Genomic DNA, 20753 nt, shown 5'->3' with positions numbered 1-20753 from the left:
TTCATTATTTGTACAACCACATCACCTAAAGGCCTTCAACCCAGACCAAGGTTTCAGCCTGCTAGATGCCACACACATGGGTTGTAAGAGGCAAATCACACTGAAGAGGTTGCCAAGCTGAAAGGACAGAAGAGATTTTGAAAGGAAGCAGAGTAGAAATGCTACGTTCGAGGTCATTTAGCACAGTGGTAGTAGCTGGGAATGAAAAAGGTCTCCAGAGTGGCAGCTCAGTCCCCCCTGAACCAAGCTGCCTCTGAGAGCTATAGGCCAGTAGATTTGATCTTGACCATCAACGCATGGGGTTTTTTGCTATTTAAATACTCCATAAATTTTGGCCACCTGGTATTTTCTTTTAAAAAAAAGGCTAATTAGCTTTGGACCAGGTACATCTAACTACCTGGTACACCTCCCACAAAGTCCTATTTTGACAGACAGACAATCTGTTGGAAATTTGGGATAAAAGTCAAGAGTTATGAAGGTAGGTGTCCAATTCTGGACAAAGCAATCAGCATTCAATACATAATTCACAGCAGGGACAAAAAATCCTGAGCTTTCGTATGCTGCTATTTCCAGTATTTCATTTTCACAGCCTCTGCTGGAAGCCCTCCCTCCAGAGTCACAAAGTTTTCTTGCTTGTAAAAAAATTCAAGCATTTATTTTTATGAGCTGAAATTTGGCTTTTTTTTTTTTTGCTTAAGGCCTTGCTGCACTCATCTCTTAAGCAAGGATTTAAGCAGAACAGGTAAAAATTGGGGAAAATTCTCTTTAATAGAGGAGCCAGATGACCACAGCATGCACCAGGCCCCCTAGTCAGGGTTCAGCCAATTTAGGAATAACCCCTGCTCCCATCCATGGAAGTTATGCACCCGAATACCTTGTCTATACAACCTCCTTTTACTACTGAAAGGCACAGTGGCTTCTCTGCCTCTGAGCCTTCCAATGGGTTACTGCAATTTAGAAGGTGTGATATGTAAACTGAAAACACACTGCAGCTACACAAGAGGAGCTCTGTACTTTATTCATCACACTAGCATTTCAAAACTTTACCAAACAGGAGGAAAATATTAATTAGATTTTTCATCATGCATCTGCAGTTCTTCAAACAATACCTAAGGCAAGCTCATCTATTAACATGCCATTGCCATCATGGTAATTTTGAGATCATGTTGGTCTCCTCCTCCATTTCAATTCACTCCACCAGAAGGCTGGAACTGGCTGTGCTGGTGAAGGTCACACAGAAACCTCTCAAGCTCAGGTGATGTTTGGTCATTTCTAAAATTCTGGCCCCAGCTGAATTCTTGAAATATGGTCTCTCCTACACCAGATCACATGACAGAGAGCATCCTCAGATACTGCTATGTGGTAGCTAAGGATGACAATTTAGTCTTGTAATTTTCTGCTCTGAAGTGCAATTTTGAAAGAAAAAAACCTAGCATTTTATTCACTTTTGACTGTTTCTGTGACTCAGTCAGAGAGACTTTCACTTGCAAGTCATGGGCTCATCCCCGGACTGAGGTGATGGTGATTGAAAGCTGCTTCTAACCCACAAGGTGCTGATGGCCAATATGAAGTAAACTATCAATGCTTAGAAAACCTCTGCTGCAGGGGACTCTCTCAACTGCCTCAAGACAGAGACAAGAACTAACCAGAAACGATGCCTGAGAGAATCTTTCATTTTGAGGTTCAGCAACATCGAGGTTGACTCACCCTGAGGTACCAAACTTGCAGAAGGACCTCCTCCCACCAGACCTGCTGCTATGGAGAGGAAAGATCTTTTCTGCTCCATAAAGGACCTATGTTGAGAAAATGCTTTTCAAACTTATAACTTCAGAGGAGAGGGCAACACAGCTCTGCAGGACAACAGCATCCTACTACCTCTGCCCAAGGGATGGGAAGCAGCCAGCAGGACCTGGATGATGACTCTACCTTCACCTCCCAGCTCACCTGCCTTGGATTAGTAGGGACCCCTGAGTACAAGGAGGGTGCTGGTGCCCTCTATTAGCAGTGGTAAGTTTTAGCTCATGGCAATGTCCTTGTCACCTGCCCAGTACACAAAAAATGTTATCAGCGTGACTCCCAGGTAAACAACGCAGGGATGGTGCAGAGAATCATAGAATCATTTCCAATTCATTGGAAAAGACCTTTAAGATCATCAAGCCCAACTGTTAACCTAACACTGCCAAGTTACCACTAAACCATGTCCATTAGCACCACGTCTACACATCTTTTAAGTACCTCCAGGGATGGTGACTCCACCACTTCCCTGGGCAGCCATACTCATCCATGTCCTCAACAGCAGATCTGCTGGCCCAGGTGAATTGTCCAGGTCTGAGATTGGCCCACCCATTCTGACAAGTATCATGGACTTTCCAAACCTGCTGTGGAGGGTACAAATCCCTCTGCTTCAGAGGCACCTCCCAGGGCAGTGCATCTCACTGCAATCCTGAACTCATACTAAGGATCAAAAGAACCTCCCTCTGTGTGAATTTATGCCGATAGGTCGTGTGTGTTAAATAAACTGCTTGTCATTATCCCACTATTGCACCTACTCCACTGAGAGAGGACTATTTTACAGTTTATTTTATGTTGCTTTAAAACTATTTTGAAGATAAAATAAAAAAGAAACCTAACAATAAAATTTCTCTTATTCCAGAATAGGAGTATCCCCAAGGGCAAGGTATACCTGTAAAATTATTATAATGCTTTAACCGCATAAGCACAACTGGAACGTCTTCTCTGAAAACAAGTCGTAACTCTATTTTCCTATCTGCGCCATTATCCTGATAAATTTGGGAAGGTCAGCTAAGGTGTAATCCAATAAACGTGCTGATGTTCTGAGTAAGTACCTTACAATTTGCAGCCTAATCTATTATCCTACTATAAGACCATCAAATGACTCACCAGTTTTAATACTTAGTACAGATCAAACAATGGAAAATATCAAAGCTTTACGTTCTAGTTCCACCTTTCAAGGACTTGTTTGAATACTTTTTAATTACAGCAGATGATACATTCAACTCTGGCATTTTCTTTTCCTAACATCTATAGTTAGAAGTTGCTGTAGCTGTGCTTTTCATGGGACATCACTACATTAACCAACGAGTCCGGGAAAGTCTGATAAACCGCACAAAGAAAGTTGGGATTTGGTCCCAGAGATAAAAGTCAGCTGGCTCTGCCCACTGGGTTGCACACAGTTATTGTAATGTACCAGGGAGCAGCAGCATCCCATCGCTCCTGGGTATGGGGGACAAGTCTTCAGAGCCCCACCTGAGCTGTGGGTAAAAAGCCACAGGAACAAGCATGTGCTCCGAGCAGCACACGTCGTCTCAGAGGCTGATGAACTTAAGAAGTCAGAACAAGTCCAAAACTTGGGCTATGCCTTCCGATGCTCCAGAAACTGAAATACACCTGCAGAACTTTGCATTTGACCACTGTGATTTATTTATTTATTAATGCTATAGGTACAAAAGAAAAGTGAAAAAGCAATATTCAGAGAATGCCCAAACCCAAAGGAAGGAGAACGCCCGATCCCAAAGGAAGGAGAATCAGGGAGTCACCAGTACTGTCAGCAAACTGCAAATGCTCAGCGAAGTGGTTACAGAAGTTACATGTCTCTACGAAGACGCTGGAGCTGACCACAGGCATGTCCAAGGAAAATGGTGAGTACACACCTCTTCCAGTTAACTCTCGCAGTGTTTTGACACTATAAAGCATTTCCCAGTAACAGTGTGCATTCATATGTGTTTGCCCACACAAACAGAATGAACAGGGGTTATTTGACGCAGCATCTGAGCACTGTCACTGTTAAAACTTGTCTCTCATCGCAACAACAAAAACCCACTGGAAAAAGGACCAAATTGTAACTGTTTTACACTGTTGCTCTTTTTTACTGACCTACCCAAATCAGACTGTTTTACCAGGATAAGTTTGTAAGTTTATGCAATAACTGTGTACATGCTGCTAGAATGAAAGAAGAGTTTATCAGCAGGTCCCTGCAGAAGGGATGGATGGAAACCACAGAGGCCACCATGTCAGAGCCTCTGCGAGCAGATGGATGCTTTCAAAAGTGCACAAATCTGATTTAACCCTACTTCTACTAAGTTCATATACTTAAACCAGAGCTAAACAAACTCTGATCACTACTTTAGTTCTGCTCCAAAGGTATCGATTCTCAATTACTTAAAAGAAAACCAACAATAAAAACAACCAAAAAATCCCCAAACTAAAGACATGGCCTATACAGATAATGGATGTGCACTGCATCACCTAACTTTCCCTTTGGTTCCTTTGACTCTTGGGATTTTATTTAGGGCTGACATTATACAGCTGCATACATGCCTACAGACCCGTACATAGGTAAGAAATGAGAACAGTCATGAGATTAGGAAGCGAAGGCGCTGCACAACTGGGCACAAACACATCTGGGATGATTTCAGAGATCTCAAGAATTGCCCTTTTTAAAGTGCCACTGGGGTGTCACCACTTCCTCTGATAAATAGATGACATCTTATCAGAACTTAAATAGCTCCACTCAAGCACTACCTAGATGAGTGACAAAAATTAGCTGAGCTGCTGTCACCCCTGCAGTCCTTGTCTAGACACAGCAGAGTAAGTGCGAATTCCAGTCTGCCTTGCTGGGCTACAGCCACCCTGACAGCTTAGCTACAATCCAAGCCACTTCGTTGCCACTGATTAGATGACAAAAACAAAACAAAACAACTTGAGACATGGCTGGCAGCGTGACAGATAAAAGTTAACAAAAACAAAAAAACCCAAGAAAATAAAAGCGTAAAAAGTACTTGGTGAACTGACTAGGTTTCAATTCACAAGCTATTGTTGGTAGAAAGTCGAGGCGAATGAAATGCCATTTTTTGCAAGTATTTTTCTAACAATCTCCGTGGCAATCTAACAATTGGGATCAGAGGCCCTTCGCTCAGAGGTACAGCAGCTTTTGAGCCAGTGCCCCCTTCAGAGGGGCTGCGCCCTTCTCCCCACTGACAGCCGCATCTGGATGCTATCAGGAGGAACTGGCATGCCGGCTCGCACCAAATACCAAGCGGTTAGCAAATTGACTCCAGCAGCCGATGCTGGCCCCTTTCCCACTCTCTGTTTACGCAATGTGCCACTAACCTGTTGAGTCCGAGGTTTGTAAGGAGAGCTGCTCTCCAGGTCGGCCAGGATGCTGGTCAGAGAGTCGATTTCTGCATCTAAACTGGACCGCCTCTCCTCAAGCGTCTTGCCACCAGGATTCACCTGGAAGAAGAAAGAAGAGTTCCGGTTATTCAAACCACTTGGCCCGGCACATGGTTTCTTACTGCCCTCACAGAGCTGCTCCCAAGCCCAGCAAGAACTCTCAGGTTGCTGGGACAAACATGCTGAAATGCTATAGCTCTCTCCCAGCACCAGCAGAAAGCCTCCATCACACAGGGATTTAGGCTGCTTTGGGGCTTTTCTTCATGTATTTCCCACATTCTATTAAATTGACTTGGAGGGTTACGCAACTTGGTGTGCAAACTGCTGCCGAGGACAGTCCCCGCTCCCGCAGGTGAAGGCAATGTATTTCAGAAGGATGCCTGGCTGGCCATACAGAGCTGGGGAGAAGCTTGGAGGGCCTAGATCCTGAGAGCATCTCTTCTGCCACATCCCCATTCCAGACAAAGCACAAACAGAGCAGAACTGTAAGCCACAGAGGCCAGTGACCAGCCACCTGCACCTATTATTACTTTAAATCAATTTGTGATAGCTGTACCTGTCTGATTCAACACTTCTTCACAATTTCCATCTAAAAAATAGGAACTCCTTCAAGGAGAAGTGAAAAAGCTCAATTCTTTTCTAGCAGATTCAAGGTGAAGGGCATGATTTGCAATAAGTGGTCACAAAATAACATAAATAAGGTCCTTGTGAAAAGGGCTATTATGCAGGAAAGCCCATGCTCAGAGCAAATACCAACCTACAGCCAGGACCCTTTCCGATTTAATACATTTTGCTTTCTCTCAGCTTTCCTAACAGCCCAGCCTCACTTGTACCCAGGCTGGTAGGGACACACACTTGGAAGGGAAGAGACATGAATTTTCATCACCACCACCCACACCCAAAAGTAAAACCCAGGTCTTGGCACCATAGGAGAGTATGTGATCCCCAAGCCACTGTTGAAGAGCTGCACTGAAATCCCTGCTAGAAAAAGCATTTTAAAAGAGGACTCATTCACACACTTTGTTTTTGAAAAATTAACAGCCCAAAACCTGTGGGAAGGACCTCTGTGCTGTACAGCCCAACCCAACAGCAGTACCTCCCAGCAGCACACAAAGGCGGGTACAAGCTAGGAAACATCTCCCTCCTCGGTCTTTTCAGTGCTTTGGAAATTATGCAGCTCCGTCAGGAATAAGAATTTAAAGAAAACCAGCTAAGGATCCCTATCAGGTGCCACATAGATGCCAGGAGCCAGCCCCACTGAGCCAGCCCATATTTAGGGCATGCGCAGGAACCGAAGTTCTTGAGTCAAGTGAAATATTACACATTGAAAGTCTTTTCTCAACCTGAGTCATAGTCAATATTTTTCTTCTGTCCTTCCATGTCTGACTTATCTGCAAATCCCCCAGACAGAGTCTCTCCACGTACGTGCAACTACAGAGCTCAGTGCAGAAGAGCTCATTTGCAGCTTGACTACTACAATAATAAAAATGCTAAAAAATTACCTAACAACTCACCTAATTTCAACTGTAAAGCCTGTTCAGACCATACCAGCACTCCCCACAGACAATCCAGCTCTGTTTGCCTTCACTCTCACCAAGTTACTTCAATTTTTCAAGCCAAAAATTCGCCTTTTCCTTTGGCTCACTGGCTGTTCCAGATAGTTTTTATTTAAATTTCACTTCAGGAGCATTCAATCATTACCTGTTTTACAGAACTCCCCAGTCATCAATTTGACACATAAATGGCAAGTTGGTCAAAGAGAGACAGACTATGCAAAGCAGTCAGGCTCTGATCTGCCAAGCTTATACGTGCTGAGGCATTCATTAGTTCCTAATGATTATTAAATCTTATTGGATTACAATAAATTTGGCTTGACTAACACGAAAATGGAAGCTCCAATGTGCTTTATGCAAGAACACGTCATTTAAAAGGCTGAGAGTCAGGTTAGAAACTACTTACAAACTCAATTCTTCTTGCTTATTTTTATTATAGAGCTGAAGTTTTTCCATCCAAACTGTTGTTCATAAAAAGAAATACTTTTCACAGGAATTACCCCAGACCATTACTCCTGGCTAGCTGTAGGCACCTGGATTTTTAAATCTGCAAAAGCACAATTTCCTTTCCACTATTAGTGCACTTCATGGCTCTTGTTTGGTTTTTCTCCATCCTCCAGTTGTTGGCCTATAACTACAGGGCAGCCACAGGCTTCCCAGACACAAAAACTATGATTGCTCCACTCCAGAGAATTTCTAAGCTAAGGCAGCCAAAAGACGGCCTGGAAAGGAGAGAGGATGCGAAGGGCACCCAAGGCCCAACATTTGAAGTGATAAATCAAGTCAATGGCAGACCCCGGAATAAAACTGGAGGCCACACATGGCCTGTTTGGTACCCGACTCTGGAGAGGAGGGATGGTGGCAGATGAGAAGATCAGCCGATTTCATTTCTGCTTCTTAGCATTTCTGGGCCATATTATTCCCAGGTTCTCATTCCCCAGAACAATTACGCAATAGCTGACTAGCAAATGCTGCAGAACAACTTGTAAGGTTGTAAAAGTTAAATGTCCTTAGGAAACCTAGAAAAATAAAACAAAATAGCATGGAAACAACTCGATTGATTCTGGGCTCTGTAAAAGATTTATTTATTCAATTAAAACATAATCAACATAGATTAAGAGCCCAATTCTACAAATGCTGGAGCACAATGCAGTATGACAGTGCCAACGAATAATGCTACCGATGTGTGTAAGGGCCTATTGGGACAGGACTGGACTTTAAGAACATTTAAGAAATGGTAATCCTTGCACAGACAGGTTTCTGCTTGCTCTCTCTTCCCTATCTCCACAAATTTCACATTTTTGTCCTCACAGCACTCCAGATTCAACCAAGGGATTTGCTGCACATGGAAACAGGAGAAGAATTTCCAACCCTAACTTTAGCAAGAGAGGGTTAATATTTCTCTTCTCATGCTCTTTGTCATGACGTTGCTATAAAAGTTTTATGATATTGCTCTGGAAGAAAACCCAAGCACCGGGTCCCAAGGCACAACAGGTTCACACAGACACGGCTCTGCTCCGAGGAACCCAGACTGGTTAAGCCCACGACCTTGCAGATACAAACAGTGGAACCAGAAAGAACTGCTAATTCTATTTCTGTCTGGATTTATGGCATTATTGCAGACATGTCGCTTGCACGCCCTCCTGCTCAGCCAGCAGTATATGGAAAAACGGGTTTAAAAAGAAAAAGGATGCTATCTTTGGCCTGGCCAACGTGAGTTCGACAAAAAGCAAACATAAGCCAACCCAGTCCAACAAATTACTCACGCCAAAGACTATACACTCACGTGAACTTCTGCAACGCCTACACTCCTATCCCCTGGCTCAGTCCCTGCTGTGAGGAAAAAGAGAGAAAAACAGCAGAGAGCTTCACTGCTTGGCTTCTTTGTCTGCCCCTGAATTCCTGGTGTGCAGCTCAGAGCAGCTGTGATGGTAATCCACTCCTGAGCCACATCAACCCACTCTGTTCTGATGAAAATTGGCTTTAATTTTGCTAATCCTACCACCCAACGCCAGTCAGCGCTACAGGTCCCCCTGCACCACCTCAAGGGAGAGATGTCTGTTACAGAACATGCAGTGCAGAGGGCAAGGCAGGGCCTGAAAGTTTGCCTTTCTGTGATAAAAAGGCCATAAGACTAAGTTAGAAGACATGAAAAGCACAAAGATTTCCCTAGATGCCACCTTCTCCTACAACCTAGATCACCTACTTTTATCACATTTTGCAGGTTACAGCAGAGAAAGAAGAACACTTCTCGTTTCTCCAAGCCAGCTCCTTGCAATGGGCTCAAAGAGAAGAATCTGGCTCCCAGATGTCCTTCCTAGCTCCTGCTCAAATTCCTTTCCCTACCCAGACACAGTCGCCTCTCTTTTATTCTCTGTTTTCTCTTCTCTCCATGCCCTGTTTGCTGCAGCCTGGGAGAGCCATTAGCCCCTGGGACGAGAGAGCGACGTGGTCTGGGCTGCCAGCTTGGCTTGTGAGCCTCTACGGGAAATCATGTTGATGCCCGGTGGTGTTGCTGTGTCAGGGAAAGATGGAGGGTGGCTTTGTAGTAGCGACCTGCTGACTTACATGGACAGCAAGTAAGAAGTGACTCCAGAGTCCCAGGGTATATTTTCTTCCAAAACAAGGCAACATCCAAACTCCTGAACACTTTTAGAGCACCAGGACTCCAGCATCAAGATTCACCTTCTCCCCATCCACCTTAGCCTTGCTCAAGTCTTCTCTGAAGTAGGTTGAGCTGACTGCTTTTCATGAGCGACGTAGCCAGCTCATCCTCTGCGGTGCACCCCAGGAACGCGAGCTGTTGTTATTGGGGAATGCAACACCGCTATATTTGTACGGACACATCCAAGACAGCAGAGCTACAGCCAGACCTTCCTCGTATCACCGGCTCACTCTGCACACCGAGGTATCACAAGTCACTGATAACCCCGTAACTCACAAGTGGAAGAATGGAGATGAACACCACGGATATTAAGAAAGGTCATAGCTAATGACTCGAAACAAATGGGCTGGGGGCCCTCAGTGCTCTCTGCTCTTGGGACACTGGTTTTACTGAGAGCCTGAGGTGCTCAGGGAGCTCTCTTTGGGCTGCAACAAGTCAACACTGTTTGCATTTACACATACAAGAACAGGGAAAAGCAGGGAGCGGAAAGCCCTTTGCAGCAAAGGCAGTCATGGAAAAGAAAGCCTAAAGCAACAAAAGGAGGGAGGAAGAGGGCAATTTAGGCAAATCAGGGGTAGACAGTAAATGAAGACTTTTTCCCTGAAAGACTTTATTGCCTTTCCCTCCAGCAAATGCAACTGAGCCACAGATGAGGCAGAGGAGCTGATAAATTCAGCGACCGCTACCTGCTTCCACCAGGCTGTACCCCCAGCAGCCCCTGCCAGGCTCTGCAGGCTCTGGAAATCCTCAGGTAGGCACTGAGGTGGTAGGAAGAGCAAATGAAGCAGCTCTCCAAACAAGGAGTTAGCATCTCTTTCTACTCACGGCCTCAGGCACTGGGCTTAGACAGAGCTGCAGACAGAGAAAAAAGGATGGGGCTCTTATTTCCTATTTTAGCTGGGGGCAGGCAGGGGAGAGGAGGGAAAGATGTTTGATTTTGATGGTATCCACTATACATACATGAAGAGACTGTGAGAAATTTTAACAAGGAAGAAGAAAAGTGATTCAGTCTTGATATACTTCAGGCTGGGGTTTGTGTTTAATTTTTCTTTTTTTTTTTTTTCCTTTTCTTTGCACTTTCTCCAACAATACCACTGCCAGAGGCAAGATCCTTTTCAGACACACACCCTTGCTACCCCATCCCTCTCGCTGTAGAATTTCCCAGTTTTCTTCCCAAGGTCGCAAAAGCCATCCAAAGCACAAAAAGACACTGCAGTGGCAAAAAGATACACCCTCAAGGGCATATATCAGAAAAATGAGGCACCTTGAAGATGAGCTGCTGTGTCTACTCTCCCCTGAGCCTAAGGACAAGTGCAAACATTTTGTTTCAAATTCCCTAATGTAAATTAAAACAGTCCCAAGAGACGGCCCCACCAAGCACACACATGGAGACACGAGTTGACTGCAGCATTTGGGGTGAGGGGGGATCTAAGATGCTTGACTGATGCTTAATCACCATTCCAGGCACCAAGGAGGGGCTGGAAAAGTAGTCGTGCCCTTTAAAAACAGAAAGATTGAGTCTTTTGAAACAAATCCGAAATGATGGAAGATTTCAGCAGATGTGACCGCAGTGATTTCACCAGACGTGATTGTATCAAAGATCTAATAGAAAAGAACTTCCCTGCTGTTCCATCAGGCTGAAACCAGGCCTGAAATACCCTTTTTAGTCTTTTGATGACATCAAGGATAAAAGCCAAAGGGAAGTTAGGTTTTGATTTATTTTTTCCCCTGTTCTTTCTTTTTTTTCAGGCACAGAATAGTTTTACCTGGTTTGTGTTGCTGGATATTAGCCGGACCAAAGGAAAACACTTCAAAAGTTTGAATTGGGCTGTTCAAAGGCGTCATTCAGTGTCTCTCGGACACTGCTGTATTTAACTGAGCAACATTTCTACAACTCCAGCCACTTTTGAAGATTTCCCCATAAGGAGGCACGTGGGATTATCTGAAACAGGACTTAAATGGGGTGAGGGGTGATCATCCACTAAACACCAGCCTACCTTAGTGCCCCAAAAAAACCAATAAATGTGCCAAATATCTTCCCTCAGCAAAGTTCACACCAGCAGCTGTGTCACAGCAAACCGCAGGAGAGACAGCAGGAAAGAGGAGGCTGTGCTCCTGAGGTCCAAGCTCAGCTCAGTCCCAGACCTACCGCATGGGTCCAGGGTAGCCACAGTCCCACATTCAGTTTCTCCATCCATGTAAAATGCAAATAGCACTGGGTATCCCAAGGATTAACTGATCTTATCTCTAAAGCAGCAAGGTGCTGTAAAGAACCGCACGGGCTTACAGCTGGGGCAAAGGAACAAGCGGATGAAGAAAAGTTGTTTGCTAAGAATTGCTAGGAGACATCTTGCAAAACCTTAACAACCAATTTATAAACTCACTGTGGTGTACGAGGCTTTATAAGGACAAATAATAAAAATTTTTAAAAAACAGAAAACAGAGAAAGCAGATAACAGAAGAAGAAAGCACAAAACTAGAAGGCATCAGTCTCAAAACAAAGAAAAGGGGGTAGGTGTTTCGTCACACAACACGCTGCTAAGCTACTTCTGCTGCAAGACATGCTGCGAGTTTATAGGGACTTCAAAAGCAGCTGGAGAAACATGTGGAAGAAAACTCCACCAAGAAATTTAATAAATAAAAAATGTTCTGTGCTTCCCCTTTTGCATTCTTCTCTGGACACTCACTACTGACCATTTGCTGATCTGATTTGGCACTGTATAGATGTTTACACGAAACCTCCACTTATGCTTTCTGTCCACCAGCTGACACCAGCCAGGAGTCACTTCTGCTGGTGGGTACATACCAGTCTCTGCGGGTTAGTAACTGACCGTCGCCTTAGTGCCAGGGCTCAGACCAACACCTTGAAACCCACTCAGATCCTTGTAGCCGAGACAACAGAAATCACAGCCAATTGCACTCAGCCTCCTGGGACACATATATGAAAGACAGCAAAGACTTTGTCGCAGTTATGAATCTGTATGACAATAAGGATTTATATTTCCCTAGAGATGACTGGCACTGCTCACATACAATAGTTAGGAAACATCCCCATCCCAAGGAGCTTCTTGTCAACTGGATACCAGCCGTGGGAAAGGAAAGCAGGTAGAGGGGTGGGAGCGAGGTGCTGCAACTCAGAGACACAACCAAGCTCCTTCTGGCCACCAGATGAAGACACTAAACCACTGGGCCAACACAGGTCCTTTATGGACATTTCATTCTCTGTATTTACTGTCCCAGCCCTGACAAAACATGCCAGAAGACAAGAAACCGCCGTCCAAACCATCCAAGCTCCAGCTGCAATTTCACTGCAGGATGGCCCTGATTTCACATGATCAGAGGGTTGGATCCGAGCCGCCGCCATGCTGAGCGCTGGCTCATGGGCCAGTGGCCCTTCCTCCATCACTGTTTAATAAAGCCATTGTCCTCTGCACATCCTAAGAGGGGCTCCAATCCTGAAACCAGCGCTGTGGCTCTGCTTGGGGGCAGGATGCCACCAGTGTGGACGGGCAGCAGTAATGCCAGGGCAGAGCCCAGGACTACGCTCCCTTCCAAGCAGCTCCTGGCCCTAACACTGGAGAGAAGCTTCTGCCACAGACACCCACGGTTTGTCCGGACTTCTTAAGACCACAGAAGAGGATTTGGCCCTGGATATTGGATGAGTGAGGAGAAACAAAAAAGGATGAAGCTGCATCGCAGAGGTTTAGCCAACAGGCTCCATGGCCCGCGGCACACTCTGGTGAAGCACTGGGTCCAAGGGCAGCAGCTGATGACCCCAGTGGCTGTGATGGGACGTGGACAATAGTCCATGAGGAATTGTGCAACACTCCCTGTCCTGTTGCCACTACTGAGGACAACAGAAGCCAATTATGTGACAGGAGCAAAGAGGATGCAGCAAATAGGTCTAAGCACTCAACAAGATCTGCCTTGCAGCCTAGGTGTGTGCTTGTAGGTGCTCCAAAGCTGGAGATGCCAACACAGAGGTCCTGTGCTGTCTGGCCCCCTCAGCTTCTATCTGCTATGCCCCAGGACAGTGTTATCCAGCCCCTGCTCCCCACATCACAGACTGATACCTCTACCTTGGGCATTCAAATCTGCACCTGGCTTTTTCATGTTTCTGACAGCTGCATTTTTGCTTATGGAAGGAAGTTCTGGAGATCTCAAGGCTGGCTAAACAGGGCTTTCAAAGCTGCCATGCTACTGAAAAAAAGAAAAACGGCAAATGTCATTCAGTCGACCAGAAGATCTTCGTACTACAGACCAGCTCATACATGGGGGAGAGCACATGAAAGCAACGGGATGGATTTGATAGGGAACAGTCGAGGGATGAAGAGATCCCACGAGCCGACATCTGCCAGAGCAGCAGACCCGACAGTCCTGATAGTTTACTTAACATGTCTGATCAAAAGCTTTGGGAGTCTTGTCTGTGTTAAGTGCTACCAGATGCAAAATCAGCAGCAAGATGAGAAGTGTATTAATAAACTAAGGAGGCACATAAAGTTATTTGAAAACTGAATGGGGAAGAAGGGGAGAAAAGGGGGAGAATAAAACCAGTTTATTTTTCCATTAAGGCAATTTAATATTCTCCGGGTGGAGTTACAGTCACTCGTCCTTGGGAATTAAATTGAATTAGTGAAACGTTCCTGTTCATCTGCAGAATATACAATATGAAGTCGAATATATCGTCTTTTTCTTTATGCCTTCTGCAGGATAGCACTACCTCTCTGTTCATGGGGCAAGAACAGCTGGCCATGAAATCCTTTTGACCCAGCATGACTTTCACTGACTGTAACTAACTTTACAGCAGCAGGGAATATATCCTTTTTCTTTTCATTAGTGCAATTACATTAGGACTCGTTATTGATAATTATGGTGACTGTTAAAAGTTTCCCCTTTCTTTGCCCACTCCCCCGCCAACTTAAAATCTGCTCCAATATCGTCACAAATTAATGTTTAATTAGCCATCAAGCAGGGCTGATGTTCCCCGCGGAGCATTGCTGCTTGCAGAAAAAATGAGAAGTAAGAGGAGGTATCGGATATTTCATCATCTGCCTCCAAGGGGAACCATAACCGAAGAGTAACCAATTACCCCAATACAGTTGCAAAGTTTAATCAATGTAGAAACCAAATAGCTCATTAAGTGTCCACTGCAATAAAAGAAGACCTTCTCGCTGACTCGTACGGCGTGAATATTACATTTATAAAAGATCCCAGAGCAATGTCCAAGAGCAAAGACTCTCTTCACCTCCACATCCTGGCCAAGTCATGATCTTCCTCTTTCCTTTTCTGGCATAAGAGAAGAGGGAAGAGGAGGAGGAGGATGTCTCCAATGGCACAGGACGTGTCTGACAAGCCATGAATTACTCACGCCTACGTACAGGGTAAGCTGTCACACCCAGCCCCCCGACTCGGGATTTATATTCCATAGGGGGAAACCACACCAAACACCAGCTCCTGCCGAGTGCCGCACCATCCTGGAGCAAGGAAAGCGCAGAGCTGAAGGTGATTTTACTCCTTTCAACACTTCTGGTGAGTCTGATGCTGAAATACCATGACCAGTTTGGAAGGGAGCATTTTGAAAACTTGAGAGACGCCCCAGAAAAGCAGAAACAGCTGACAAGGAGACACAAAGAGAGCTCAGTTGGTTTCACTTATGAAGGAGATTGAGTAGCTTGATAGCAATATCTAAACAGCTTCACAGAATGAAAATGCCAGACACCACAAGACTGTCCAATCTAGCAACATGGAAAAACACACAGCAGCTGGGAAGCCAAAGCCAGGAAAATTCTATTTTAAAACAACAGAGATATTCACTTATGCATGATACTGCAGGTAATTAAATGCTAGAACAAACTTCCAAGATTTCTCCATCTCTTGATGTCTGCGGATCGAGGCTGGATGCCTTTGGTCTCCCTGGGTGACCAGCAAAGCTTTATGATCTGCGATACGCAGAAGGGCACAGCTGACAATTTAATGGCTCTGCCTGGCCCCCACATCAACAGAGGTGAGAAAGCAACAGCACTGCCGCGTTCATAAAGATCTATTGAAATCACTTTGTGTTTGTACCACTTTAACTAAATTTACATGAACAAACTCTATCCCACACAAGACTTCATATTGTGACAGTTAAATGAAGAGCTTTTTAAAAGGGACACGTCTCAGGCAATTTTAATCAAAAAAGATAGGTTTTGTTAAAGCTACCAATTTCAGAAAATTAAGGTTGACTAAAACTGTTTTTAAAAACTCCTTTTGGAATTTAATCACATGTTGGAAACCCATATGCAGCTGCTTGTTTCACCTGCAAAAAGGCTGTATAAAACATAAGCATATGCTTAATTTTACATGTGTGCTTAAGTTCTATCAACTTTAATGAAGTTTAAGCACACAGTCAAAGCTTCTCTGAATTTCAGAAAGCATTCCCGAACACGGGTTGTGAAGCTATTAGGAAATCACCACTGAAAAAAAAAAAAAGTAAAATTAAAATTGGCCAGTCAATTTTCACAGCCTGAATAAGCTCCAACTCCAGAAGTTAAACATATAACATACTTCTGAATTTGTTTGCTTGTTTTGCTGTAATAGGAAGGGGTGCGCGCCAAAATGTTTGCAAGGATTCGAGAATCTCCCAGCGAGCCTGGCAAAATGTCAGTGAAATGGATGTATAAAACTACATGAAAGTCAATGGCCTGGGTTCGGCTTTTGCAGAGATGAGTCACGTTAAAAATCTACTATATGTCTCTTGGAAATGAGAAGAGGAAAATCTGGATTCTGCCTCCGTCCGCACGTTTTTGGGGCAGTTGATGGCTGCAGCCCACGGGGCAGGCAAACCTCAGCTGGGCAGACCCTGCAGTTCTGATTCACAGAGGAAGGTCTTTGCCTTCAAGAAGTTTGCAATCTCATTTTCCAAACCATTAGGCCTACTTTTACCTTCCCTTCAAGGCTGCCAGATGTGTGTCTGGTTTCTGATTTGGCCAGATGACTAGGGCTTTCTTTCTTTTTTAAGAACCTTCTCCTCGTTTGGACACCTTACCTTCTACACATTTCTTAAGTGGGAACCTCAGCTGAAGAAAAAGGACCTGAATTACACAGAAAGCTGAACAACTAACAACTTGCACTGCCCAGAGACTGCTGCAAAACCCTGCAGAGAGAATCCCCAGTGTGCAGATCCCTCCCGGGTAAGCTCTGAGGTTTATTTCGATATTGTCCATGTGCAGATAAATGAGCGTAAGCTGTTTTCCAATAAGCATTCATGCATCAGAAAACATGGTGTCCCCAGTACACAGACCTCAGGAAGACACCTTTTAACTGTGTTTCTGCTTGGGGCCAACACAGCCACAGAAGCCAAACGGGATTTACTTCTGCACAGAAAGTGTATTCCCTACCTAAATGTCTTTAAGCGGCTCACCCAGCCTTAGCATGGATGAAACGCCACTCCCGGAGGACAACCCTGCCACCACCTGTGGGAAGCCCTGATGCCCAACCATCTGCACAGACCTCGGCAGTGGCATCTCTTGGGAACACAGAGGGGTATTACAGGGCAGAACCAGGGGAATTTGCAGAGATGGGGGGGATGAAGGGGAGCGCGACTCAGGAGCGAGTGGAGTAACAGAGCAGAAGAGGAAGGCTAGACCGGGGACGTGACAAGACATGAGGCTGTTTCCATGGCAAAAGAGAGATGAGGAAATGAGGAGATGGAGAGGGAAGGAGCTGTAGCTCGGGACTGTTGAATAAGAGGAGTTTGCACAGCACCTCTGGCGGAGCTGTCATTTGCTGGCTTCAGCAACACTTGGAGTTGCTACAGCTTTCCCAAACATTTCTATTTTATGTCTTGCACCACTAAAAACAACACTAAAAATGTCATATGATGTTTTCCAGATGCTCTTCCTTACCTGTTCTTTGTGTGTTAAAGCTAATCAACATCCTGTGTTTTCATCAGCAAATCAAAACTGGGAAATACAATTGTGGGGAATGAGAACGGTCCTACAAAGATGGAGTTTAATGGCAGCAGACACTTAAAATCATGCCTGCCCTTCTGCCCTGGAACAAACTCCTCCAGGAGCTCTGGCTACAACAACATTTCTCATTGGTATTTCAACCACTTTCAGCTTGCTCAGTCACTGCGTCGCACACTCTTCGCAGAGGCAACATTTTCTGACAACAAAACCACCCGTCGTGGCAGCTGAAGCTGTTTTTCACCAGCGATGGAAACTAAAAAACAGAGACAGGAATCTGCATTTGAGCCACTTCCATTCTTGGAAATTAGATGCTCTCACTACTTCTCCATATCCATGTCTCATTACTCCCAGGCAAAGGTATGTTGAAGTTTGCCCTACTCTTTGAACTACTCCTGGGCTGTTAAACTGAATTTAGACAGACAACTGGATTCTCCAATCAGTATAGCTGTATTTCCTTTCATCTTGTTTGACCAAAGCTCATTTCTGTACTGCACAGCATCATAGTACTTAAAGGACCAAAACCAAGGTGGGAATCTGACTCCATCTGCTCTGTCGCATTCCAGCCCACCACACCATGCCCAAGCTGCATGGAAAGTCTTTGACTTTCTAAACCACATCTTCCAACCTCAGCCATCTTCATAGAAAAGGCGTAATAATTTGCCTGCTGCAGTTTTTAGAATTCCTTCTTGCTACTGACAGTCTGTTTGTCTTAGTCTCGCCACTGTGTTACAGTTCCCTAATGCAACACAGGCTACCCAGGACTTGACACAAGAGCAACCAGTCTTGCAAGAGACCTTTCCTAGGACCTGCTAATCAACCAGATTTGAATAGCACTCATAAATTAGAAGAATGGAAATTTCTTCAATTCTGATCATGTTATCTCACTCTCTTCCATCACTCAGCTCACCTGCTTTGATGGGAGAATTTCCGCATCTTCATTATCTTTTTATTTTCCCTCTGCTTAAATAATTCTACCTTGGATACAATGATGTTTTTGCTTCCCTTTTGTCTCTCTCAGGCCGGTACTAGCTCTGACAGGAAAAATTGCCTGCTTTTTCTGCATGCTCTCCATGCCTCCCCTATTACTTTCCACATTCATGTCTCTATTATCCACGGGTGGATAATCCAGGGTACAGATTAACCTCTCTGGAGGTGCCAGCACTGAACCTGACTCCAGCAGTGTGACAGTGTCACACAAAGAGAAGTAACCACACAAGCCAGAGGTGCCACTAGGGCACGTAACCTCAGGAACAGCCCCGGAGGACCACAGCCCGCTGTTCGGACCCATGCCGGCACACGTGCTAACACTGCCTTATGCCTTAACCTGGGATAGTTTTAGCTTGATGATGTTTGAACATCAAAATCAGCAACATCTCTGACCTTTCTGTTTCCTATCACAACTTTTTAGATGGCCCCATACCCTTATTTACATATGATCTGTATTAGGCTTTTGCTTTTTTCTGCTCCCTCACCTCATCACCCGCTGTATGGCAGATTATCAAAAGCCACTCTCTTCCATCTCCGAAAACATCTCCCAGCCTCAGTCACAACCCTCCTCCCAAAGAAGGCACGAGTGTGCACCAGTGCAGGCCCTGGCGCATCCTGCGTGCTCTGTTACTATATTAAACAATAACATAACAAATACATTAAATAACACAGTAATAAGCATGATGAAAATAATGAGCACAGTTAACTGTTTGGATCCTTGCTTCCTTTGTAGTCCTTGCCGAGAGGTTTAGCTATTAAAGGCTGTACTGCATTACAACATTGCCAAGATATTAATAGCCAGGCAGAGAGATGAATGGCAGGCTTACGCCGTACAATTAAAACTTTTCCAGTTTACCCTTTCAGTAAAATTTGTGGTTTATAATAAACATCTTTGTCTATTCTGAAGAGAGTAAGGATTGGAAAGTTACATAGATGGGAACAGAGGTTCATTAAAGATTTAAAATAGAATGTGGTTTGGCATTGTAAAACAAACATGCGTATAAGATGGGTTGCATCAAGAGCTGCCTGAAAGAAATGCTCAGTGTTCCTTTCCTCTTGTGATCCTGGATCTACTGCTGATGCTACCCACAGCATGGGATAAAAAAGCAGCAGGGATAAAATGTGCATGTTTGATCCCCAATAACATAGAGGTCTACTCTATATCCTCACTCATTATGCATTTCTCATACATATATAAATAGTATGTGTATATATAAGCATATGAGAAAAACATGCATTTTATCTATCACACATCCAGATATTCATCAACATATACAGACTTTGTATTACTTCTTCTCACCTTAGTGCCTAGAAACCCCTATTATACAGCAAACACATATTGACCTATAGAGACCCAGTGAGCACTCAAACATGCAGAGAGCATACATGTTATTTGCTCAAGCCTAATTCAGAGCACAGCACATTCCTGTTTCTCAAACACACGAGGACGGCAGAAGAAGGGAGACAGATCAAAAGCATTCCTGCAAATCCAGGGCTTGAGTAAGAGGGTTAACATTAGCAGGTAATTTATTTATACTGTTGGACACGGCTTCAATTTAGATAAAAGGCAGTTGCTTATCACATGGATTTTAATAAATCAGGTTAGGAGTCCCAGAAATCTGCAAAAGCTGGCTCTCCAATGGCAAGCGATACACACGGACTATGGCTTTATTTACAGTGTCACCGGGAGCTACTGCTTCTTGCCAGGAGCCAGCCAGCCCTGCCGGCAGCAAGAGCTGCCCCGCGTTACCCCCGCTCCTCGCCAGCGAGCACCTACGCCCAGGCCAATAATCCCGATGATTAACAAAATCTAGCACTAGAGGGAGGCTGAACACATGTTCTGCTCTCTTTGGCCTTTTCGGCTTCTGCAAATGCTGAAAGGCAGGCGATTTCAAGCAAGCCCAGCACCCAGGCAGAGCCGCGCCGCCGAGCGGGAGATGTGCTATTTAAGGCAGCACCCCCTGTAGGCAAAAATCACACTTTCCCCTCCCCATCTATTTGTTAATATGCACACCCAAAATAAAAAAAATAAAAAAAATGGGGGGAAAAAAAAAAAAAAGGACCAAAAAAAAAAGAAAATTCCTCTGTTCCGGCTGTTTCCTTTGCTGGTGAGTCACAGCCACGAAGAGGCACCGCCGCCACTCGCTGGGAGGGAGTCAGACAGCAAAACGCCTGGCAACCTCCCCCGTAACAAGGATGAGGCTCTCGCCGCCCGCATCTATCAACACGTTCCCACCTTCTCCCAAGCGCGAGCGCTAGGGAGAGGCGAGACGGGTCTCCTCTGAACAGCCTTGTCGAGGAAGGCATGTACACCTTCGCACCGTTTCGGCATTTCTGCTCCCAAAATCCTTTGGCAGTAGGAGTTTGAGCCCGTCGGCTGATTTCCCCTATATCGCAACAGGA

The 20753-nt window shown here is 44.9% G+C and overlaps 1 protein-coding gene across 3 annotated transcripts in view; it reads right to left on the bottom strand.

Moving 5' to 3' along the window:
- LPP (LIM domain containing preferred translocation partner in lipoma) overlaps positions 1-20753 on the bottom strand; it is a 337622-nt gene that overhangs the window by 152031 nt on the left and 164838 nt on the right. For all 3 annotated transcript variants that reach the window (XM_074153096.1, XM_074153094.1, XM_074153097.1), the window contains one exon: positions 5131-5253. In XM_074153096.1, coding sequence (XP_074009197.1) covers positions 5131-5253 — 123 coding nt within the window. The remainder of the gene's footprint in view (positions 1-5130; positions 5254-20753) is intronic.

Source organism: Numenius arquata, chromosome 9, assembly GCF_964106895.1.
Source record: "Numenius arquata chromosome 9, bNumArq3.hap1.1, whole genome shotgun sequence".
In the NCBI taxonomy this organism is placed as follows: domain Eukaryota; kingdom Metazoa; phylum Chordata; class Aves; order Charadriiformes; family Scolopacidae; genus Numenius; species Numenius arquata.
This window is presented reverse-complemented; position numbering and strand designations above follow the sequence as displayed.